Source organism: Nicotiana tabacum, chromosome 15 (genome assembly GCF_000715075.1).
Source record: "Nicotiana tabacum cultivar K326 chromosome 15, ASM71507v2, whole genome shotgun sequence".
NCBI lineage: Eukaryota > Viridiplantae > Streptophyta > Magnoliopsida > Solanales > Solanaceae > Nicotiana > Nicotiana tabacum.
The window spans coordinates 106,190,184-106,216,338 of record NC_134094.1 but is presented as its reverse complement, the minus strand read 5'-3'; the positions used below and the strand labels follow the sequence as shown (position 1 = coordinate 106,216,338).

At 37.9% G+C, this 26,155-nt stretch overlaps 1 protein-coding gene across 1 annotated transcript; it reads left to right on the top strand.

Moving 5' to 3' along the window:
* The first annotated feature begins 22,320 nt into the window (after positions 1-22,320).
* On the top strand, positions 22,321-25,527 carry LOC107828339 (14-3-3-like protein B). The gene is made up of 4 exons (NM_001326200.1): positions 22,321-22,808; positions 24,616-24,738; positions 24,953-25,069; positions 25,212-25,527. Exons 1-4 carry the CDS (start codon positions 22,335-22,337, stop codon positions 25,263-25,265), a joined length of 768 nt encoding a protein of 255 aa, NP_001313129.1. The 5' UTR covers positions 22,321-22,334; the 3' UTR covers positions 25,266-25,527.
* The last annotated feature ends 628 nt before the right edge of the window (positions 25,528-26,155 follow it).

Here is a 26,155-nt window from a genome sequence, read left to right as displayed (position 1 = left end):
AATGAAATCGCAACTCCTCCCTCTAAGAGGGTGGAATATATCTGTCAAAGAAGAGTCATGTGAACTGGTCTCAAGTCATGGGAGGAGAACCTGTTGGTCTGCCGAGAAGATAAGACTGCCACCATCTACGGGCCCTGCCCTCCAGCTGAACAGTGGACACCCCGTGGGACTCCAATATCCTCATATTGTGCAGTCTGTCCCTACACCGACCAATAAAGTCATGGGGGTCCTCACGTCGCTCACCTCCAACGGCATGAGGATGTAGCCTGGTCCATCTACCCAATAGCATATGCGGATCGCCGGCCACAACTGGTATGGGCTCAGGTATAGCTGCTGCAACTGACTGAGCTCCGCCCACGAGTAGTGCGCCCGGGGTCTGATACATGGCTGCTGCATGCCCTAGAGCCAGAGCGGTATGGGTCTATGCTCCCCCTCCCGCCTGAGAGGTGGGTGGCTGCTTGAAATAAACCAGCCTGAGTCATAGAATCCATGAATCCCAGCATACGGACCATGACCACCTGGAATCCTGGCGCGGACATGAAATCCGCTGGGGATGGCTCCGCTGCAGGCGCCTCGCCCTACTCCTCAATAATAGGATCCTCTACCGGATCCTATGGTGGCACAGCTTGGGAAACTGTAGGACACCCTCGTCCTCTACCACGATCTAGAGCCCTCCCTCGGCCTCTGTCTCGGCCTCTAGCAACCTGGGGAGCAGCCCCTCTATGATCAGGTACATATTTCGCGCGCGTTCTCACCATTTGTGAGAGAATAAGAGAAAGATACATAGTACAACATCAACTACATGATATGAGATGAATAAAGAGTAGTTTCCTAACACCCTATAGCCTCTTGAAGATAAGTACGGACGTCTCCGTACCGATCCACAAACATATATTAGGCCTGCTGATAACTTGTGAGACCTACGTGAACCTAGTGCTTTGATACCATGTTGTCACGACCCAAATTCGCTATAGGCCGTGATGGCGCCCAAAATCGCCGCTAGGCAAGCCAACGGTGAACTAACCATGTGCTTATTACTTTAATATTTTAGAAATAGTTGATTTTTAATTATTAAATAAGTAAGAGGTGAGAAATTTAGTAAAATGAAGCGTAATCAATTATAAGAACAAATGTGGTGAAGTAAATACTAAAAATCATCAAGTGTCTACTAGCAAAATTCCAAGACCTGGTATCACAAGGGTATGAGCTACTAGTCGAATATACAAAACACTAAACTATTGTCCGAATGGAGTAGACAGAAAATAAAAGAAAAAGAAAGACTCCAAGTGCGTCAAGATGGACTAGGAAAGTATCTCACCACGAAGTCTCGAAGTATCAGGAGTGCATGCCAGGATATCAACCAGATGCACCTGCCTCAGAACCTGCATGATTAGTGCAAAAGTGTTGCATGAGTACATAAACGACATGTACCTAGTAAGTATCTAGTCTAACCTCGAAGAAGTAGTGACGAGGGGTCGACATCGACACTTATTATGGCCAATAATAAAATACAGAAGTTCTAAATAAGCATGGATCATATAATTAACAAATACAATTCAGTATCAAGCAGTGAATAATAATTCTTCCACTAATAATAAATTCCAAGTCAATTTCTGTCATTAAGTAATTATAACCGCTCAAGCCATTAAGTAATATCAAATATTATTGGGCTCCGAGTATTATCACGCACGATTTATGCCGATGTCGTACGGCCCGATCCATAAAATATACTGTGTGCACTACCGAGGGTCGAACGGCACGAACCATAGATGCATCTATTAACCTGCCGAGATGAACAACTTGCTCCCATGAGAGTAGAGAAAATTTACCGCGCTAGCAGAAATACTTGCGATGCGAATGAACATGGATTTATTAGAGTTATTATAAAATTCTTCAATTCTTCCCAAACATAAGAAATCCAAACTGGAGACTTTAAATCTTGAAATCCTTTATCTCAGTTCTATTTAAGACAATTAATATGCAATATCAATATAACAGTGCAAACAAATCATGATGTAAATCTAAGACTACCTGGACCTAACATGAAATTTAGCTACGCACGGACTCTCGTCATCTAGTGTGTACATAGCTCCCTACACAAGTAATTCACAACAAATACACCTAAGGGGAGGAGTTCCCTCTTACAAGGTTAGTCAAGAGACTTACCTCGTTCTCAAGCTCACTTCTGATCCACAAATATGATTTAAATCCTCAACTCGGTGCCAAACGACCTGAAACTAGTCAAAATATTATATAAATTAATCAATACATGTTCAAAAGTTCGCAATTTAACTATTAGAGTAATTACCCAACCCAAATTGAAATATTCCTAAAATTAACCGCTAGGCCCACGTGCCCGAATTCCGGAAATATTTGAAGATAACTGTTACCCATAACCTCACGAACTCAAATATATAATTTTCACTCAAACCCACAACTATTTTATGGTTAAATCCCATTTTTTATCAAAAACCTAGGCTTTTCATCTAAACCCATAATTTTCACAATTTTATATGTTAAAATCTATCCATAATCTATGAATTTAACTTACATTGGATAAAAATTACTTACCTCTAATAGCTAGGTGAAAACCCTTCTCCAAGAATGCTATGACCCAATTTTCGCTCTGTGTGACGTCGTGACGGCACCTAGTTTCTACAACTAGGTAAGCCTAATATTTTGCGGAATAATGAAATAAAAATATGAATTTAACCAATTATTCAAAAATACACAACAAATCCCAAAATCCGGAACATCGTAAATCACATACTACAGAAGGAAAAATCTAGTGTCTCTATACATCAGAATCTAACAAAGGATATAAAGAAGATAATGGACATGAGAAAGAGTAGAAGGGGACTCTGAGGTCTGCGGACGCGGCTGATATACCTTGAACTCTCCAAAATTGTCTCGCTCACTGATAGTGCGGCTGATAAGGTGCACCTAATCTGCACACGAAAAATATGTGTAGAGAGTAGCATGATTACACCACAATCGGTACCTAGTAAGTGCCAAGCCTAACCTCGGTCGAGTAGTGACGAGGTCAGGTCAGGGCCTTACTGGCAAATATATAATAAAAACAATATAGAGTGTAATACCGCAATAAAATAAAGGCAGGAATTGAACAACAATGAAATCATAGAAGGTAACAGCTCAGTACACAGAAATCACAACGGGGAATCTCCCGAGATACCGTCTCATAGTCCCAAAAGTAAATGTGCAGGGGAATCTCCCGGAATACCATTGTGTAGTCCTAAAGTAAATATGCAGTACATGGGGATCTCCCGGAATACCGCCCAAAGTAAATATGCAGTACAGGGGGATCTCCCGGAATACCGTTCCATAGTCCCAAAGTAAATATGCAGTACAGAGGGATCTCCCGGAATACCGTTCCGTAGTCCCAAAGTAAAAATGTACCGTGAATGATAGAAATACAACTACATCACAAAATTCTTACAATTTAGACTAAGTACCAGTCAGGGAAGAAGCAGGAAATTCACTAAGCATGCTGCACAGAATTCACATAAACAATTAAGAAACGTAGACATGTTGTATTAGACTAAACATGATAGCTACACATATTGGAATAACTCAATTAAGAATGAAAATAAATTAGTACTCATTAAAATGGTATAACTCAAAATAATAGGAAAACATGTTGTTGCTCAGTAAGAAAAATTGGGTTTTACCACAACTAGCCCGTGTACGTACTAGTCACCTCACGTACACGGCGCTCGCATATCACAATAGTTCCAAATCTTAAGGGGATTTCCCCCACACAAAGTTAGGCAATCCACTTACCTCGAGTCAAGCTCAATCAATCGGTAAGAATGCCCTTTCCACGAATATCCGGCTTTGAATGGCCCAAATCTAGCCAAAAGCAATTACATATCATAATTACAACAATAATAGACTCATCTAATTAGCGAAATCAACATTTTAACGAAAATTCTGAAATTAACTCAAACTTCGCCAGTGGGGCCCACGTCTCGAAATCGGGTAAAAGTCATAAAATACAAAAGCCCGTTCACTCACGAGTCTAACCATATCAAATTTACTAAAATCTGACACCAAATGGTCCTCCAAATCCACAAATCAAACTTCCAAATCCCTAGCCTCCAATTCCCAATTTTCACCTTAAATACACACTAACTAGGTGGGAACATACATGGGGAAGCAAGATTATTGATCAAAAATAAGCACAATGGACTTATCTCAAGAAATCTCTCAAAATTTCTCTCAAAATTCGTCCTTAACCGAGTTGCAAAGTTCAAAAATGACAAAAATCACGAAGCCCTTCGGTTTTAACCACTGCCTAGGTATTTCCGTACCTGCGGAGCCTGGGCTCGCTCCTGCGGGTACGCTTGTGCGGAAAAATGTATGCATCTGCACAAATTACTTACCCCATCTGCCTGCACACCTGCGATGAAAGGGCCGCATCTGCGCGTGCGCGCCTACGGAATTCCTTTCCGCTTCTGCGGACCTTGCGCACCTACGAAGACCCCTAACGCATCTGCGGGCATCGCATATGCGGAAATTGACTCGCACCTGTGACCCCTGGTACTCCTCCATTTTCCTGCTTCTGCGCCAATTTTCTTGCACCTACGGGCAGCCTTGCGCAGGTGCGATTACAGCAGAACTAGCAAAAGCACCAGATTTTTCTAAGTCCAATTTCATTCCGTTAAGCATCCGAAACACACTCGAGGCCTCCGGGACCTCATCCAAACCTACCAACCAATCTTATAATACCATACAAACTTAGTCGAGCCTTTAAACCACATCGAACAACACCAAAAATCACGAATTAAGCACGGATTCAAGCCAAAGAACTTATAATTTTCCAAATTCTACAAACGACGCCGAACTACGTCAAATCTAGTCTGAATTACCTCAAATTTTACACACAGGTCACAAATGACACTACAAACCTACATCCACTTTCAGAAATCCATTTCGAGCTCGATATCAAAATTTCTACTATCGGCCGAAATCGCCGAAAATCTAACTTTCGCCAATTCAAGCCTAAATTTACTACAGACCTCCAAAACACATTCCGGACGCGCTCTTAATCTATAAATCACTCAATGGAGCTAACAGAGTCGACGGAATTCCATTCCGGATCCGTCTTCACTCAGTTCCGACTACGGTCCAAATTGTAAGACTTAAGCTCTCATTTAGGGACTAAGTGTCCCAAAACACTCCGAAACTCAAAACCAATCATCCCGGCAAGTCACAATAGCAGAAATAGATATAGGGAAAGTAGTTAATAGGGGTTCGGGGCTCCAAATCTCAAAACGACCGGCTGTGTTGTTACATCCTCCCCCTCTTAAAACAATCGTTCGTCCTCGAACGAGCATAGAGACATACCTGAAGCGGTGAAAAGATGAGAATAAATGCTGCGCATATCCTTCTCGATCTCCCAAGTCGCCTCCTCGACCGGCTTTCCCCTCCAATGAACCTTCACGGAAGCAATGTTCTTTTATCTTAGCTTTCTGACCTGCCTGTCTAAAATAGCCACTGGCTCCTCAACATAGGATAGATCCTTGTCCAATTGAACTGAGCTAAAATCCAACACATGGGATGGATCGTCGTGATACTTTCGGAGCATAGAAACATGAAATATCATATGAACTCCTGCTAGACTGGGAGGCAAGGCAAGCTCATAAGCAACCTCCCCAACTCGACACAATACCTCAAATGGTCCAATGAACCTTGGTCTCAGCTTTCCCTTCTTTCCAAACCTCATAACGCCCTTCATAGGCGAAACCCGGAGCAAGACTCGCTCTCCAACCATAAATGCCAAATCGCGAACCTTCCGGTCCGCATAACTCTTCTGCCTGGAATGGGCTGTGCGAAGTCTATCCTGAATTATCTTCACTTTTTCCAAGGCATCCTGAACCAAGTCGGTACCCAATAATCTGGCCTTATCGGGTTCGAACCAACCTATTGGGGACCGACACCGCCTACCGCACAGAGCCTCATATGGTGCCATCTGAATGATGGAGTGATAACTGTTACTGTAAGCAAACTCCACAAGTGGCAAGAACTAGTCCCAAGCACCCCCAAAATCTATCACGCACGCACGGAGCATATCCTCTAATATCTGAATAGTGCGCTCGGACTGCCCGTCCATCTGAGGGTGAAATGTTGTGCTCAACTCAACCCTAGTACCCAACTCATGTTGTACAGCTCTCCAGAACTGTGATGTAAACTGCGTACCCCGGTCAGAGATAATAGATACCGGTACGCCATGAAGCCTGACAATCCCACGGATATAGATTCGAGCTAGCTGATTGGAAGAATAGGTAGTCATCACAGTAATGAAATGATCCAACTTGGTCATATCTTCTTGCTTAAACAGATCGTCAGGGGGATCTCCCGGAATACCGTTGCGTAGTCCAAAAGTAAATATGCAGTAGAGGGGATCTCCCAGAATACCGTTCTATAGTCCCAAAGTAAATATGTAGTACAGAGGGATCTCCCGGAATACCGTTCCGTAGTCCCAAAGTAAATATGCAGCGTGAATGATAGAAATACAACTACATCACAAAATTCTTACAATTTAGACTAAGTACCAGTCAAGGAAGAAGCAGGAAATTCACTACGCATGCTGCATAGAATTCACATAAACAATTAAGACACGTAAACATGTTGTATTAGACTAAACATGATAGCTACACATATTGGAATAACTCAATTAAGAATGAAAATAGATTAGTACTCATTAAAATGGTATAACTCAAAATAACAGGAAAACATGTTGTTGTTCAGTAAGAAAAATTGGGTTTTACCACAACTAGCACGTGTACGTGCTCGTCACCTCACGTACACGGCGCTCACATATCACAATAGTTCCAAATCTTAAGAGAATTTCTCCCACACAAAGTTAGGCAAGCCACTTACCTCGAGTCAAGCTCAATCAATCCGTAAGAATGCCCTTTCCACGAATATCCGGCTTTGAATGGCCCAAATCTAGCCAAAAGCAATTACATATCATAATTACAACAATAATAGACACATCTAATTAACGAAATCAATATTTTAACGAAATTCCGAATTAACTCAAAATTCGCCGGTGGGGCCCATGTCTCGTAATCGGGTAAAAGTCATAAAATATAAAAGCACGTTCACTCACGAGTCTAACCATATCAAATTTACTCAAATCCGACACCAAATGGTCCTCCAAATCCACAAATCAAACTTCCAAATCTCTAGCCTCCAATTCCGAATTTTCACCTTAAATACATACTAACAAGGTGGGAAAATACATGGGGAAGCAAGATTATTGATCAAAAATAAACACAATGGACTTACCTCAAGAAATCTCTCGAAAATGCTCTCAAACATCGCCCTAAACCGAGTTGCAAAGTCCAAAAATGACAAAAATTCATGAAGCCCTTCGGTTTTAACCACTGCCCGGGTATTTCCGCACATGCGGAGCCGGGGCTCGCAACTGCGGGTACGCTTGTGCGGCACAATGTGCGAATCTGTGCAAATCACTTACCCCCTCTGCCTTCACACCTGCGATGAAAGGGCCGCATATGCGCGTGCGTGCCTGCGAAATTCTCTTCAGCTTATGCGGACCTTGCGCACCTATGAAGACCCCAAACGCATCTGCGGGCAATGTAGATGCGGAAATCACCTCGCACCTGCGACCCCTGGCACTCCTCCATTTTCCCGCTTCTGCGCCAATTTGCTCCCACCTGCGGGCAGCCTTGCGCAGGTGCGATTACAGCAGAACTAGCAAAAGCACCAGATTTTCATAAGTCCAATTTCATTCCGTTAAGCATCTGAAACACCTCAACCAAACCTACCAACCAATCCTATAACACCATAGGAACTTAGTCGAGCCTTCAAACCACATCGACCAACACCAAAAATCATGAATTTAACACGAATTCAAGCCTAAGAACTTAGAATTTTCCAAATTCTACAAACGACGCCGAACTACGTCAAATCTAGTCCGAATTACCTCATATTTTACACATAGGTCACAAATGACACTACGAACCTACAACCACTTTCGGAAATCCATTCCGAGCTCGATATCAAAATTTCTACTATCGGCCGAAATCGCCGAAAATCTAACTTTCGCCAATTCAAGCCTAAATCTACTACAAACCTCCAAAACACATTCTGAACGCGCTCTTAATCTCAAAATTACTCAACGGAGCCAACGGAATTGACGGAATTCCATTCCGGATCCGTCTTCACATAGTTCCGACTACGGTCTAAATTCTAAGACTTAAGCTCTCATTTACGGACTAAGTGTCCCAAAACACTCTGTAACTCAAAATCAATCATCCTGGCAAGTCACAATAGCAGATATAGATATGGGAAAAGCAGTTAATAGGGGTTCGGAGCTCTAACTCTCAAAACGACCGGCCGGATCGTTACAAAGAAGCTCCAAAATCGCCCAAGAAGTGAGAGAAATGTGTTACAAATGGTCTAAGTCGTGTAATAAATGAACCTTTCTGCCTCCAGGTCTTTCGCTTCTGCGACTCTATGGCCGCATCTGCGGAAAAAGCCTTGCAGATGCGGCTCCCCCTATGATGGCCTCTTCCGCATCTGCGGATCTTGGGCCCGCTTCTGCGAGACCGCTGCTGCGATGCGTGTGTCGCACCTGCAACTTCGGCCGCTTCTGCGGTAGCTTCCTTCGCACCTGCGTGATCGCAGGTGTGCACCTTGAACCGCATCTGCGGTTTCTAGGTTGCCTACACTGGGTCGCTTCTGCGGCTGCTGGCTTGCTTCTGCGAGCTCACACCTGCAGCTGGCCCTCTGCAGGTGTGATTGCACTAGAAGCTGGATGTTTCAGCTGTTTGTCCAAGGCCAAACGACTTCCGCGCATCGTCCGAATGGCATCCGGGGCCCCCGAGGCCCCATCCAAACATACCAACAATTTTGTAAACATAAAATAGACCCTCTCGCTCCCTCGGAATGCAAAAAATTAACATTAAAACTAAGAATCGCAACCCAAAACCAATGGGATCAACTTAGGAACTTCAAATTCTTCCAACTTACTCCGAATGCGCTGATTCATACCTAAACTACTCAGAATGACACCTAATTTTACGTGTAAGTCTTAAATCACCATACATAACTATTCCCTGGCTGGAATCCCAAACGAACCTCGATAACACAAAAACCTACTCCAAATCAAATTTAAAGAACTTTAAAACCTTTATTGCGCCAACTTTCAACTTTATGCGTCGAAACGCTCCCGGGTCATCCAAAACTCGATCTGAACATACGCCCAAGTCCAAAATTATCATACGAACCTATTGGAACCGTCAAATCCCGGTTCCAGGGTCGTTTACTAGAAATTTTGAGCAAAGTCATACTTAACATTTTAAAGTTAATATTAAGGAACTAAGTGTTCCGATTTCAACTCGAATTCTTTCAAATCCCGAACTAACCATCCCCACAAGTCACAAAACAGAAAAAACGCATACGGGAAGTCTTATTTAGGGAAACGGGGACCTATGAAGTAAAACGACAGGTCGTATCGTTACAACATCAAAATTTATTGATTGACATTTTCAATTCAAACAATTCAGCCAAATAATTAATATATATCTGCTGCTAGCCCGCCATCGGAACACCAACAAGAAAAAGGGTAGCCCAGAAAAGCTCCAAACTCCAGCCATGTTAAAATTCAAATCGATAAAAAAATAATCCCTTTCTTCGTCATTGTTAAAGAAAGTTATGAGCGTTAGAAGAAAAAGTCTTGTAGAATCGGTGTACAAAGATGGTTGATTTTAAAGAGAAAAAGAGAAAATTCTTTTAGAAAGATTGGGATTTGTATGGTTAAGTAAGAAATTGTGAGGATATTTTGGGATTTACTACAATCAAGGGATACTCATTTAAAATTAATTTGTATATAATTGGTAAATTGTATATGACCATGTAATTAAGTTAAAACTTGATTAGAAAGGGTAAATAAATTTCATATGTAGTACAGATAGATAAAAATCCCCCCAAAAAGGACTTTTTAACACGTTAAAACTTGTCCCAAAATTTATGCCCAAACATATTTTTAATGTCACATCAAACTTCACCAAAATCAGCTTTTTCAAAAAATATTTGAGAATCTATGTCCAAATGGATCCTAAATCATGGCCTAACTATGAAGTTTTATAAGTCTAGTCACTTCAGAAATAAATTTAGACACAGAGAATTGAAGTAACAAAAATCAGCGTCAGAAGTTAATTTTATTTTTTAAAGTTTGATATATTAATTTTGCCAGCAAATTTTCGACATTACGCATCTGTAATTCGGCTTGCCAAAGCCAAACTTCCGATATTTTTCTTCTGAATTTGTAGGATTATTGGCAAGGAGAAGCGAGAAAGATAAATTGGAAGGTCACATATATTACTGAATTTATAGCATTTATATGTGAAGTTCAAGCATATATAATTGAACTTTAGGCATTTACACCCTAACTTCAGGTATATATGACAGAACTTCATGGAACTTCAGGCATGTTATGTCTCTCAAACATCCTACTTACTTTACTGCAAAATATCAAAAACATAAATAAAGTTAGTCTTCACACCTTTTAATGCTTTCAAGCTTTTTCAACAACATTCACTTGATTTAAACTCACTTTTTATATTTGAAATTCAAGATCAACTTCTTCGGGCTTGCAACAATGGTAATTTTATATGGTATTTTAATTTACTCCGGGAATTAACTTATAGAAGAACTGCTGGAAGAAGAAAATAAGTTTTTCTAACAACACCCACTTAAAATAAACTCACTTTTCATATTCAAAATTTAAGACCCATTTCTTCAAACTAGATATGATTTAATTCATTCCAAGGTGAAAATTGGCTACGGGTGCACATAACTCATCATATTGACCCAAATAGGTCGGATTCTTCAGTCTTGCTTCACCAAATTTGCTAACAAAATAAATACTCTTACCCATTCCAAAATAAGAAGAGATTCAGAATGCGGCCAAGAATATTCCTATTAAGAGAAGTTGTGCGAATATGAATTTCGGCAGAACTTCTCCGTCTTTTCTCCCTCTCCCTTCTACCCTATTCTTCTTTTCCTCTTTCTCCATCTTCTGAATTCCTCTTCCCCCTCCTTTTTCCGATATATTGTGACGAGCACATAACTAAAATTAAAAAAGTATGAGATATGTGATGCAAAAAATTGATCATTCTTTACTTATTTGTAGTTGAAATTATGTGGATAGCGTTCCATTGAGCTTATATACCGTGTATCCCTATTGGTTTAGAATTGGTCTGGTTAAAGAAAAATTAAATCACACTATTGTTCGATTTTGTTGAGCTGGAAAAACTTTGGAGCGACAAAGTGAGTCTATTGACTCTTTAAATATTTGGGCTGAACCATTGTAAATTTTTGCGATTGATATTAGAAGGTTGGATATCAAATTTTGAAGTTTATTTTGGACCAATTTTGAAGCAAAATATGAAATTTTCACACGGTAAGTTATGGCGATTCGTTAAAATTTAATGACCAAATTCTGGCGCTCCAAATTTCCGCATTCTATCAGGATGTGTGACACTGACAAGGCAAGTTCTGCTCATCAGCTTAAAATCTGCCAAGAGTTGTGGCCAAATGCTAGCTATTGTGATCTGTGATTTGGTCACAAATCTTGGTGATTTGCATGTTTTACCCGTCAATTTAAGTTTTACCATTCATTAGGATTTTGCTATCTAATATTGGCCATGAATCTATTTTTGTAAAAGTTGTTAAAAAAGGTCAAAACTAAAACGGTGGCACGGAAAGATCCTATTTGTGCAAATATCTAGAATGCAACAGTCAAATGTTTAATTTTTTGTTTATATTTGGACATTAAATTTTTTATTTTATAAAGTAAAGTTTAAACAATCGAGAACGATATAAGGTACCATATATTAAAACATTTTAAAATTAAAAGTATTTAAATAATATACCATTTCATAAAAAAATGCTTTAATTTATTGCAGATAGTTGATAAATAAGCAAAGAATATCCATATTTATTTACTCTCTTTAAGATCTCTTTTCCTCCAATTCCACGCAAACACTTCCCTCCACAATTATGGATCCGTAACAAATCAAGATGATGGAAAGAACATGACATGAAATTGACTTTGTACTTCTTAGGGTTTTTTGCTTGACTTATCCAACAAAGCCAAGAAAATAAGTTTTTCTTTCTTTCTGAAGTGTGTCAAAAGTCACTCGCAGAGTTAAGGTGGGAAAGAAATTAAGAGTCCACCAAACTGTATAGAGAACCAGATTCTCTATCAATTCACACAGTAAGTAATTGACTGTAAAACCAAACAGTATAGGGAACCAACTTCTTTATTTGTTCCCACAGTAAATCGGTAGTAAATAAAGAACACGCGATATTTACGTGAAAAGCTCCTTGCTCAAGGGATTAAAAATCATGATCTACCCTAGTAGGATTTCAACTCCACTAAACCGAGCAAACTTCATATTATAACCTATTGCAATCTAGGAATTAAACTCTTAATCTCTCACTCCTTACAATAACTCTATTGTATGCCCTTTGTAATAACCCTATTACAAATCAACAAACCTTGACTAACTCTAGTCAATCTAAGAATTAAACTCTTAATCCATCACCCCTTACAATAACTATATTGTAAGCCCTTTGCAATAACTCTATTACAAAGTAACAAACCTTGACTACTCTAGTCAAGAAACTAAATCAAACAGTGATTTAAATCTGTCCTACAAAGATAATTTTTGAAATTAGTGTAGGATTATAAATGAAGAACGAAATAATAAATATTCAACAAACCTAAGGACTTAAGATATCTTCAATATTTGGATCTGGTCCTTGAGGTTGTAGTAGTTTTGTTCTTGAGAGAAGTGGTGGCTAGAACTTGAGAGAATATGATTTTGGATTTTTGCAAGTGTTAGACCAATAAAATCCCTTGCCTCATGTTGATAATATCTGTATGTGAGGTCATCAAGGATGATGCAATAAAATGTCCTTTAGTTTGGCCTTAGCAAGCTACAGTTGTGATGTTGTACTGCTGCCAGACGGTACAGTGCAGCAGCTTGCCAGACGGTACAGTGCAGCAGCTTGCTAGACGGTACAGTGTAATAGCTTTTATAGCTATAGAGTTGACTGTACGACGATCAGGGGAACTGATCCCTCTTTGTTCCCTATATTGTTCCCTTATCTGATTTCATTGTGAATTAAACCAGACATCTAACTAGTTACTCTGAATGCAATGGAACTAATTTTATCAGGTTCCTTATTTGGTTCTCTCATGAAGTTTGTCAAATCATCAAAATAAAAGACGCATAACTTATTAATTTCCCCCTTTTTGATGATGACAAACTTAGAATTGATAGTCCCCATGAGAACCAGATCTCCATATTATTCCCCCTACGAATCAGCCATATTCCCCTTGAGAACCAGACCAAAGGAACTGATCACAACTAGGTCCTCGAGACTGTTTGACAAATCATCAAAATACAAAATAACATAACTTATTAATTTCCCCCTTTTTGATGATGACAAACCCAGAATTGATATTCCCTTGAGAATCAGATTCCTTATATGTACTAATCACATCTGGCCCTACCTGGTTCCTCGAGAACGTTTGGCAAATCATCAAAATATAAAATAGCGTAACTTAGAGCAATTTTCCCCTTTTTGATGATGACAAATCCAAAATTGATGTTCCCCATGAGAATCGGATTCCTCACTTGTTCCCTTGCGAATCAGACCTATAATCAACATATTATCAGCAACGTTCCCCCTGCGAAGCAGAGCTATCTTTCATGAACAACACATCATATCAATTCGATTTTGTTCCTTCCCCCTGTTGACACCTATATAACTTCCCCTTTTTGGCATCATTGAAAAGAATAACAGAAGAAGCATAACCAAAAAAAAGTTCAGCAATATTAACTCATGCCACTTGGGCAACACAGCCAAACAATAACAAGAATAACAAGTGAATGCCATTGCACAAAATAGAGTGATTGCCCATAATATAGTAATTATAATAAAAGCACAGTAGTTTCAACAATATAGAATATGACAATTTAAACAACTAAAGTACCAATGTCATCAAATTAGGGATCAAAAGAAGATAGAAATTTGAGGGAATTTGGAAGGAGTGAAAGACATGGATCACTAGGCAGGAAGAAAATTAAGGGGCTAAAGCCTTGATGATCATGTCTATTCGTTCATTCACAATCCTTTTATCAATGATCATCTGCTCTATCAGGTCCTCCACATATTTCCTCAATCTTTCATTCTCACCCTTCAATTGAGCACTCTATTCTGCCAAGGGTCTACGAGGACCTGGTTCTCTACCTATCTGAGTAGGTTGAACCATCAATCAGATCACCAAGAATCTCCCCAAGCTTCTCCTTATCAAGAACAAACTCAGTCCCAGTTTTTACTTCTTCTTCATAAACATTGGGAGTTGGAGGAACAAAAGAGGTGATTCTATTTTTGGAACTCAACAATGTCAAGAAGTTCCTCCATTTTTTAGCAATATCAGAGACAACACTTTGCCTAACAACACTTTTTGAGACTTTAGACTCTTATACCTCTCTAAACTCGATAATTCAACCTTTTGCTTCTGTAAGGAACCAGGTTCCTCACTCACACTGACCCTTTTTTTTCCTGAGCGGCCATGTCTCCCTCTTCTTCTTCTCAATCTGTTCACCCTTATCCTCTGTTGCATCTATCTCAGCCAACTTTATTTTCTCTATTTTGCTTTTTTTTAAAAATTCTTTCTCATAAGCGAAGATTTTTCTACTTCATTCTCTCTTCCACAATCACCACATCAGTAGGTCACGCTACTTCATCATCAATCAGCCTACTTTTCATCAATCCTTTGTACTGGATCATAGGTTCGTTTAAGCACAGAACTCAAGAGAAAAAGATCATCATCAAAATTAACATCCTAAGAAGTATTTGAGGGACCAGGTCCCTCATTCAGTTCTCTCTTTTCCAACACATTTGCCAATTCCTCCATCCTTCAAGGTTTCTAAAAACTCAACAATAATTTCAGCCTCACTCTCTAGAATATTAGATCTACCCCATTCCCTTCCAGTTAAAGTCCCATCAAAATGTACCAAAGACTTCTTGGGGTTTCAATTCAGATAGAGTTAGGATTTTGGAAAGTGACAGATTTGGGTTCACTTCTTGCATATTTGGAGAGAAGGATTCTTTTTGAGATAAGGCTGATTTTGGTTTTGAAGAAAATAATCGATTTTGGTTGGGTGTGAGAGAAGGAAATGGTTTTTTGGGGGCAACAGGTCAGTTCAAAAAAGTTTAACATTTTGGACTTTAAAAGTTAGGAGATAGGTGAGAATAAATTAATGACATGACACTTCAGCAATTTAAAAAGGCATATAAGTATTGAAGAGACTACTAACCTGAGTCATAGGAACCAGGTTCCTTAACAATTTGAAAATTTGAGGAAAAACTCTTAGAAGCGCAATGTCACTCATACTTGTTTTCTCCTGAAACAACCATGTGTGTATACCTGTAACGGTATAGAATTGAGTTATATGCCACCATAAAAACATATTTTAACATTGTACCTTTCCTTCTTTATATAGCCAATCATCAAGGGATTAGGTCCTTAGTTGAGCTTGATCAACCTCAACTCTAGACGATCTCTTTCAAAGTGTTCTCTACTCAGTTCTTTGGTGAAAATATCTTCTACCTGATCCTCCATCTTGCAAACCTTCATACAAATAAGCCACTTTTCAACATTGTCTCTCAAAAAGTAATATCATACATCAATATGCTTTGTCCCCTTGTGCTGTATCGGGTTCTTTACCATGTTTAGAGCACTTGTGTTATCACACAACAATGGCACATAATCTGTAAACACGCCCAAATCTTTTAGTCGTTGCTTGATCTATATCAGTTGAGCACAACAAGAGGCAACATCTACATATTCAGCTTCAATAGTAGAAAGAGCCACAAGGTTTTATTTCTTTGTACCCTAAGAGATCAAATATGACCCCAGAAAATATGCCATTCCAAATATTCTCTTTCGATCCACCAGATATCAAACATGATCAGCATCAGCATATCCAACCAAGTTAAATTTATCTCCTGAAGGATAGAAGAGGACTAGGTCCTACATTCCCTTTGGATACCTCAAAATTCTTTTGGCAACCTTCAAGTGAGATTCTTTTGGGTTTGATTGGAACCTACAACACAACCCAACACTAAAAATAATATCAGGTTTACTAATAGTCAAGTACAGAAGAGATCCAATGATACCCCTATACATAGTTTTATTGACAGGAGAACCAGGTTCGTCCATGTCTAAACGAGCAGTAGTGGCAATAGGTGTATCAATTGTCTTAGCATTCTCCATCTCAAATCTTTTCAGCAGCTCCTTGAAGTACTTAAACTTCAGAATTCGAAGGACCAGGTTCCTCCATAATTGAAACATCATTGACATCAACAAAATTATGACTTTACTTCTTTGTTATGTATCAAGAGTACCTGATGCAACATCATAAACCCTATGTTCAGCTTCAGTCGAGGTGATAGAGGGACCAGGTTCCTTTGTGCCTTTTGGAGATTCTGCTGCATCTTCTTCATCGCTCTGCTTAACTTAACACATCAAATCAGTCTTTCCATTTGAAATATCTATAGCTTCACCAGGAGCCTTTGTAAATTCTCCATCTTCATCTTCTTTGTTGTGTGACCCTTTGCCACCATTGTTGAGATCAAAACAGTTTTGCATCCAAAGGCTCTTAGGTTGGTCAGCTTGGGTTTTCTCCTATTGAGCGGTTCATAGAGAGACTTATCAAGAAGGGACTTGATCATGCACTTGTTAATCAAGTAGCAGACTGTGTTCACTGCTTTAGCCCACGAACCAAGTCCTCCAAAACCAACTTGTTCAGCAAATAAAAACTCGCATGCCCCAATGTCTGCGCCATAACTCAGCATCATCATCAATGACACTTAGGCATGTTAGATCACAATCATTCAGTGAATCAAGATCAGCAACATAGATGTTCTTGAACCTTTTGGCTATCAACACCACTTCACCAGTTTTGAGATTGGTGACAGTGCAAGATTTGGACAAAAACTTCACTTCATTTTCCCTTATCATAGATTTGAGACACACTCAATAAGCTATATTTCAAGCCACTCGCATGGTACATACATTTTCAGTTGCATGGGAGAGTGTTTTGCCAATTTTTCCAACACCAAGAATATAGCCCTTCTTGCCATTTTCAAAGGACACACTCCCACCTTGGAAGGCCTAGAGTGAGAGAAAATCATCCATTCCTCCAGTCATATAGTTAGAGCAGCCGCTATCCATGTATTATTTTTTAATTGCTACCTCTCACTCCAACCTACACACGGAATCACTGATTAGACCTAAGAATCCAAGCTAGCTTGGGTCCCTTATAATGATAGAATGGGTGGATCAAACTTCTTTTCGCCCGTGAAGGCAACATATATTTTTCTCTTAGAGGACCAGATTCCTCAACAATATGTTTATTTTCAACAAAAACTTTATTTTTCTGTAGAGACTGAATTTTAGTTTTATAAGAGTCCTTATAATGATCAGTTTGTCCACAATGAGTACACATCCAATTATCAGCCACAATTACATACTTACTATGGGGATTATAGCAGGTTTTAGCCTTTTGGAACCCAATTCCTTGCATGTTTCTTTCATTACTCTTGTACATAGACGTTATTATATTATAGGATAGGGTCCATTTAAGTGACTTATCAAGATTATTTTTTACCCCTTTTCAGATCCTCTTGAAGTTGTATATTCTTTTTAAGCTCAACAACAAGACTTGTTTTAACTTTCTTAAGCCCACTCTCAAGATCAAGTTGAGCCTCACTAGACACTTCTTTACCCTTAGGGTTGTCCATCCATTTTTTCGTTTGGTTTTTCAACAAGATATTTTTTTCTAGTTACTTTTTTCACTTGTTCCTTCAATTCTATAATAGAAACTACCATATCATCCCTATCTTGTTCTATGCCACCAATTTCATCAATTAAAGTATTTTCTCATTAATGAGACTATGATATGCATCAATCAACACATTTGCTAAGGACAATAATTTTTTCTTAGAGTAAGTTTTAAAATTTCTTTGAACATCAAGAAATTTTACCTCATCTTCCTGCTTGTCCTCATCATCATCAGATTTGTCCATGAGTGCAACGATTGACTCATATTCTGAAGATCCAATGTCAGCAATCATCATAGATGTATCTCCTTGGTCATTTTCATCTTCAAAATCACTAGAGGAATCTCCCCAGGAAGCCAGGGCTTGCTTCACCATATTATCAGCAACATCTCTTCTTTTGAATTTTCTGTTAGGGACCTGGTTCCTCTTAACCGCCTTTTCAGTGTTGGTTTTGTAATGATCTTTCTTATGAAGAAAACAATCTTTAATGAAGTGTCCATGCTTTTTACACTCATGACAACAATCATTTCCTTTGAAGTTCCTACTAGAACTTCCTTTCTTTGGCATCCTACCATTTTTATGAATCATTTTTTGAAATCTTCGAGTGAGATACATCATGTCAGATTTATCACTACTTGAGTCATTGTGGGCAGCTTTGAGAACCAGGTTCTTCTCCTTCTTGGGCTCTCTTCTTTCAAGATCGTTTTTATCTTTATCTCATAGCTTTTGAGATTTCCAATGAGTTCATCAATGGTTAGATTTTGCAGATCCTTAGCTTCAGTGATAGCATTCACTTTACTTTCCCAGAAACCAGGTAAAACACTGAGTATTTTTCGGACCAACTTGTTTCTTGGGATAACTTCTCCAAGAGAGTGAAGCTCATTGATAATAGAGGTGAAACGTGTGTTAATATCTTGAGTAGACTCATCCTCCTTCATCTTAAAAAGCTCATACTCAGTAGTAAGCATATCAATTTTGGACGGCTTAAACTGAGTAGTTCCCCCATGGGCAGTTTGAAGAGCTTCCCAGATCTCCTTAACAGACTGACAAGCTGAGATGCGGTTGTATTCTTTTTTGCCCTGAAATTCTTCTCAATAGCCTTTTTATCAGTATCGTTGTAATATTTTCTTTTTTTTGGGACTGTAATGGTTCCCTCACCAACAGTTTTCATGGGAACAAAAGGTCCATCACAGATTATATCCCACAACCCGGAGTACTCAGCCATGATGAAGTCATGCATTCTTGATGGTCTGTACGTTGATTGTCCTTTCTCGAGGTGGAGCAACCATGTAGATCCCTTCTAGATATTAACTTTTTAGAAAGAACTTGCTCTGATACCAATTGAAAGAAACTAAGAGTCAATCAAACTGTATAGAGAACCAGGTTCTCTATCAGTTCCCACGGTAAGCAACAAACTGTAAAACTAAAAAGTATAGGGAACCAACTTCTCTATCTGTTCCCACAGTAAATCGGCAGTAAATAAAGAACACGCGATATTTACATGGAAAACTCCTTTCTCAAGAGATTAAAAACCATGACCTACCCTAGTAGAATTTCAACTCCACTAAACCGAGCAAACTTCAGATTATAACTTATTGCAGTCTAAAAATTAAACTCTTAATCCTTCACTCCTTACAATAATTCTATTGCAACTCCTTTGTAATAATTCTATTAAAAAGCAACAAACCTTGACTAACTCTAGTCAATCTAGGAATTAAACTATTAATCCCTCACCCCTTACATAACTCTATTGTAAGCCCTTTGCAATAACTCTATTATAAAATAACAAACCTTGACTAACTCTAGTCAAGAAACTAAACCAAATAGTGGTTTAAATCTATCCTACAAAGACACTTCATGAAAGTAGTGTAGGATTACAAATGAAGAACAAAATAACAAAGACTCAACAAACCTAAGGACTTAAAATATCTTCAATCTTTGGATCTGGTCCTTGAGGTTGCAATAGCTTTATTCTTGAGAGAGGTGATGGCTAGTACTTGAGAGAATATGATTTTGGATTTTGCAAGTATTAGATCAATGAAATCCCTTGCCCCATGTTAATAATTTGTGTGTGTAAGGTCATCAAGGATGATGTAATAAAGTGTCCTTTAGTTTGGCCTTAGCAAGCTACAACTGCGCTGTTGTACTGCTGTCAGACGGTACAGTGCAACAGCCTGCCAGACGGTGCATTGCAATAACTTTTACAGTTGTAGAGTTGACTGCACGACGACCAGGGGAATTGATCCCTATTTGTTCCCTCTGTTGTTCCCTTATCTGATTTCATTGAGAATTGAACCAAACATCTGACTAGTTACTCTAAATGCAAGGGAACTAATTGTATCAGGTTCCTTATCTAGTTCTCTCATGAAGTTCGTCAAATTATCAAAATAAAAGACGCATAACTTATTAATTTCTCCCTTTTTGATGATGACAAACTTAGAATTGATATTTCCCTTGAGAACCGGATCTCCACATTGTTCCCCCTACGAATTAATCATATTTCTCCTGAGAACCAAACCAAAGGAACTGATCACAACTGGTTCCTCGAGACTGTTTGGCAAATCACAAAATAACGTAACTTATCAAGGTGTATAAGGAATATTTGAAAAGAAATCATGTATTAAGCCGTCTACAAGGGCGTTGCACAAACCATGCAATATAAGTTCGGCAAGTTTACATAACAACGAGATCGGACAACAATATTATAGTCATATACAATGCAAACAAAATGCAACTAATTTCGAAAAGAAATACTCACATTTCTAGTTGCAAAAATGGAAGAGCAGGAACTTATATAAATTAAAAAATCAAAAGTAAAACAAACCTTAAAATGCATTTTTCTTTGTTTTTTTTTGGGGGGGGGGATGTATGGGGTGGTTGATGTTGTATAAAATAAGCCTAGCCTCTATTTTGACTCTTAACTTTATAGCTTAATCAAAGGACATTGATGAAGAATGCAGAAGGTGGTTGTAAAGAATTAAAGAAGTTTATTAGGTTTATAGAGAGAGTTGAAACTTTTATAGCTACTAAATAAATACAAAGTTTTGCGCCATTTTTGACAAGGAAAATGACGAGTGGCAACTGGTGATTGTGGTATCAAGGACGGTGCTATTTCGTTCGGTTGTTTTTGTGGTCTTGTCCACACCGTTCCCACAATACGCTTGCCATAATATAACAAAAAATAATGAAAAAACACACATTTCTGATTTGTACCTTTTGTCATAAATATATCAGTTCAACTTTTATATGAAGATGATATATTTTTTATTTTATATATCGATAGGGTTATAATTATCTACTTTTGAACTCTCTTTCCTTCTAGTAGAGCAATAAAAATTAAAAGATAAGAACTGTTTATAAATTGCTACCATATGCTAATTATGAACTTTAAACCAAAAACAAAAAATGCTAATTATGAACTCAGGTGATTTTAGACTAGCATGTAGATATTTGAAGTTTATGCCTGCACAAATAGCTCGAATATCATTATAATTTTAAAAACTACCAATTTGTCCACATCACACGGCCTCATCTCCAAGAATTAAAATAAATGTGCGACTTCCACAAGAGAGGTGAGTGGCAGGCGACTTCTTATTTTAGAATCATTCTTCCTATACATAGTACTCCATCCGTTCAGCTATACTAAAAATATATTTTAATTTTTACTTGTCATTTTACGCATATTAATAGAAAACAATTATTTTTTCATATTTTACCCTTAATTCATTAACCAACATTTCTTGAATAAATAATAGTTAATTGTAGCTTTTCAATGCTAGATATTGGAATTCACAGAACTCTTCATTGTCACGTTAAACACAAAAGTCCACTAAAATCATCTTTTATTCTCTTATTAATTGGAGTATTTTTTTCTTCAAAAGTTATTTGGGAATTTGGGTTCAATTATTGAGTATCAATTAATAGGATTATTGTGGTAAAATTATTATGTAAATAATTATTTTTTAAGGGACCTGAAAAATCAAAATGTGTCAAGTAAAAGTGAACGGAGTAGTAGCCAAACAAAAGAAATAGCTAAAATCAACCAAAAAAAACAATGGCTAAAAACAGACATTGATTGGTTAAAATACGGGCCGGACGTGACAACCCACGTAGCCCAATTTCGGCCCATATCCGTCCAATCACAGCTTCCAAAATCCAGCTGTCAATCACTTGCTTTTCCAAAATCTCCTAATCCAACGACTTATATTTAACCTACGAAATCATAAATAAAGAAATTTAAAAAACAAATAGAAAAAAAAAATCCTAAAATCTCTCCCGTCCCTAAAAAAGTCCAACAGCAAATGCCCTTGTTCTCACTAGTTTTAAATCCACTTGAAAACACACACAAACTCCCCAGATCTCAAAATTTCCACATTAACACAACCAAAAAGAAAAGAGATCCCTAATTAGAATCCATTATGGCGCGTGAGGAGAACGTGTACATGGCTAAGCTTGCCGAGCAAGCCGAGAGATACGAGGAAATGGTATCGTTCATGGAGAAAGTCTCGACATCCCTAGGGACGTCAGAGGAACTCACGGTAGAGGAGAGAAATCTCCTCTCCGTGGCGTACAAGAACGTTATCGGGGCTCGTAGAGCCTCGTGGCGTATAATCTCCTCCATCGAACAGAAGGAGGAGTCGAGGGGAAACGAGGACCACGTCAAATGCATTCAGGAGTACAGATCTAAGATTGAATCTGAACTCTCCAATATCTGTGATGGCATTCTCAAGCTCCTTGATTCTTGTCTTATTCCTTCGGCTTCAGCTGGTGATTCTAAGGTGTTTTACCTTAAAATGAAGGGTGATTATCATCGTTATTTGGCTGAGTTTAAGACTGGCGCTGAACGTAAGGAAGCCGCTGAGAGTACTCTCTCCGCTTACAAAGCCGCTCAGGTATGTCATTTTTTCCCTTATATCTTCAAAATGGTGAATGTTCATAGATCTATTTGCTTAGATTTGACCGTGTTTTATTTGTATATGTCTCATTAGAAATCCCATTGATTATTTATTTTCAGAATGGATTTATCTGATTTCCCGGAGATTGATGTTAATTAGGTTTTGTTTTGGGTTGAATTAATGATAGGAATAAAATAAGATATTATAGAACGTAGGGCTACGATGTGGCTTAGGTTCACAAACTTGAATGAATGACGGCAAGAATTTGACATGCCTTTTCATTTTTCCTCTCCTAATTTAGATTATTTCAGAAAAAGGTGTCTAGACTAAAGAAAGTGTGGCAATAAGATGAAATAAAAAAAGTAAGGAAAAAAAAAAGTACTCGTTTCAACTTAGATTATTTACTTGACTTGACACAAAGTGTAAGGAAAAAACTTTTGAAACATGTGGTCCTAGAAGTTTAAGGGGCAAAAGTTTTGTATGCCGTGATATTTTTGTGGCAAAGCTAAAGTGGTTAAAATAAAAAGTTTAAAGTTAAATTGTTTCTGAATATAGAAATGTGTCACTTTTTTAAACGGATTAATAAAGAAAATGTGTCATTTAAATTGAAACAGAGGGAGTAATATTTAGTGAATCCCTGAACGACCAAGTTATTGCTGCGAAAGGGTTGTGGTGACCAACTTGAATCTCTATTTCAAATTAGATGAGTTACTTTTCTTTTTAGCCTGTTCCAAAATAAATGACATATTTTTAAATTTGGAAATAATTTAATTTTAAACTTTTCATTTTACCCATTTTTCTCTTAATGAGAAGCTTTTACAACCACAAAAATGTCATGGTCCTGTAAAGCTTTTGCCCCTTAACTTTTAAGACAATAATTTTCAAAAGTTTCTTCTTTTTCTTAAACTCCGTGCCGAGTAAAAACTACCTCATCTAAATTGAAACGGAGTGAGTACAAATTTTTATCGAAAGAAATGATCTCTTGTGTCCATTTACATTTTGGATAGAAATAAATAACCCTATAAATATCTTGTATTTTATTTATGAATTTCTATGCTATATTTTTATTGACCTCATTTGAAAAATTATAAAACTGAAATAACCTCTGTAATGAACTACAAACTAAATCTCCCTTCTCTGAGAGAGAATCAACAACCTAAATACACGATGGGTATGATAAGTGGCAGGGTGGCCTTATCACTACAATTCATTAGGACTCAATTATTTGTCGTTATGGGTTGTAACTTGTAACAAAAAAATACTTAGTGTTAAGTAATTAATATAATTTAAAGTTTTATAAAAAATTTATCATTTAACTATTCTTGTTAAAAAGTAATACTTCATCTGTCCCAATTTATACGACGGTGTTCGAATTTCGAAAGTTAAACGAGTTTTTTTTACCGCAATTTTTTCATATACTTTTTAATAATTTAAATTATTAATTATTGTGGCTTATAGTATTTTCTACGTGATTTTTAAATACGTAAATTTTATTTCGAAAAACGAAAAAGTATCACCTAAATTGAGACAAAAGTGAGTAACAATAATAAAATAATGGAGGTGAGTGTGATATCTTAAAGTGCAAAAAAGGTTAGTTTTACAAAATCAAAACAGAGGAGATCTTGGAAGAGTTCCCAATTTTTCAGTTTGCTTCCTTTGTATTTTCCACTCTATCCTATTTGACATAATTAAAGGTCATTCTTTTTCAAAAAATAAGGCATCAGATCTATTTGTATTTGCTCCACTTATTTTTTCCCAATATGAGTAAAGATTATTTTGCTCATTATGGTCTCGATGCTTGCAGGATATTGCAAATGCTGAACTTGCCCCAACTCACCCAATCCGACTTGGACTGGCTCTCAACTTCTCTGTGTTTTATTATGAGATTTTGAACTCTCCTGATCGTGCTTGCAATCTTGCTAAACAGGTATGAATCTTTTGTCATTGCATCTTGATTTGAATAAGGCATAGTAATTAGTGCGTAGGAGCTTTGTTTGGAACCGATGCTTAATTGATTAAATGAGGTCCAACTGGAATGTAATGGATAGTTGACCCCGACTAGCCAGGATTGAGGTTTAGTTTTTGTGGACGGTGAAAGGTATCTTCCTTTTCATCTTATTTTGTTTTTGATTTATGGCTAGGCCTTTGACGAAGCAATTGCTGAGTTGGACACACTGGGAGAGGAGTCTTACAAGGATAGCACTTTGATCATGCAACTGCTTCGTGACAATCTTACTCTCTGGACCTCTGATATGCAGGTAAATAACTCTGCTATTTTGAGTACTTTGTTTATATCTGTTTCCTTCTTGTCTGTTAGCTGTATTACTAGAGTTCTTGCCCTCGAAATCAAAAAGCATTTGGCCGAAAATTGATAGTTTTACATTTCTGCTTGTGATACAGGATGATGGCGCAGATGAAATTAAGGAAACCAAAGCTGACAATGAACAACAGTGAGGGAACTGCCCCTCAAATTGTCTTTTGACTTCTTCGAAGTTGTTTCTTTTTATTTCCTTTCTACTGTGGGTTCCCTCTAGCGTTCTCTTGTCCGTCGCAATAACAACTTTGATTATTGATGTTCAATGTTCATCTTTAATTTGATCTGGTTCTGGTGCTTTGTTTCTAGTAAAGCATTTCAGTTGTATTTGTGAACTGGATTTATTAAAATGGTACACCGAAGTGATACTCAGCAATCAAATTTCAATCAAGCTTTCTTTTTTATGTTTGTTCCTTTCCTCGTTTCTTTCCTTCTTAACGTTGGTTATAATAAAAGGAGGAAGGTCTTTCCTGTGGAAGAGCGCTATTAGTCAATTAACCTATATTGGTATGAAATAGCTGGGGAAAGACAGGAAAGACAGCTAGGTGTAGGGGCTGCTTATCGGGCGGATTGGGCAATTATTTACTCTTAATGGTTTGACTTATCGGTTATTGGCTTTTAAATGTATTAATCCGCTAGCCACCCGATAAGATATCGGGCGGATTGGTATCGGTTTAGCTATTATCGGGCGGTTTATCGGCCTAGCTGAATCTATATTACAGAGGCCTATTTTGGTCCTTCGTGTTACACTGTTACTAATAAATACTAGCAAAAAGCCAGTTTACTTTGCATGTATTCCCACTATTTTTCACCGTTACCTTCAATGGTCGTAAAACACAAGCCATCGCTTGTTACTATCTTCTTTTGGCCAACAATCTGGTCCATGTGGTGGCATTAGGATCTCATTTACCTATATATTTATAACATGCAAAGAAGGAGATTGTTGGCATGTTATAGGTTTGAGCAACAAAAAAATGGAAATTCTTCAACAATGGATAAGTGGAACTGTGGAAGGGATATTTAATATATA

Excerpts from the sequence above, each read along its gene's own strand:
- LOC107828339 (NM_001326200.1), top strand. The coding sequence starts at position 22,335 with ATGGCGCGTGAGGAGAACGTGTACATGGCTAAGCTTGCCGAGCAAGCC. Across the intron at positions 22,809-24,615 it reads CCGCTTACAAAGCCGCTCAG|GATATTGCAAATGCTGAACT; the intron begins GTATGTCATTTT and ends CGATGCTTGCAG. Across the intron at positions 24,739-24,952 it reads CTTGCAATCTTGCTAAACAG|GCCTTTGACGAAGCAATTGC; the intron begins GTATGAATCTTT and ends ATTTATGGCTAG.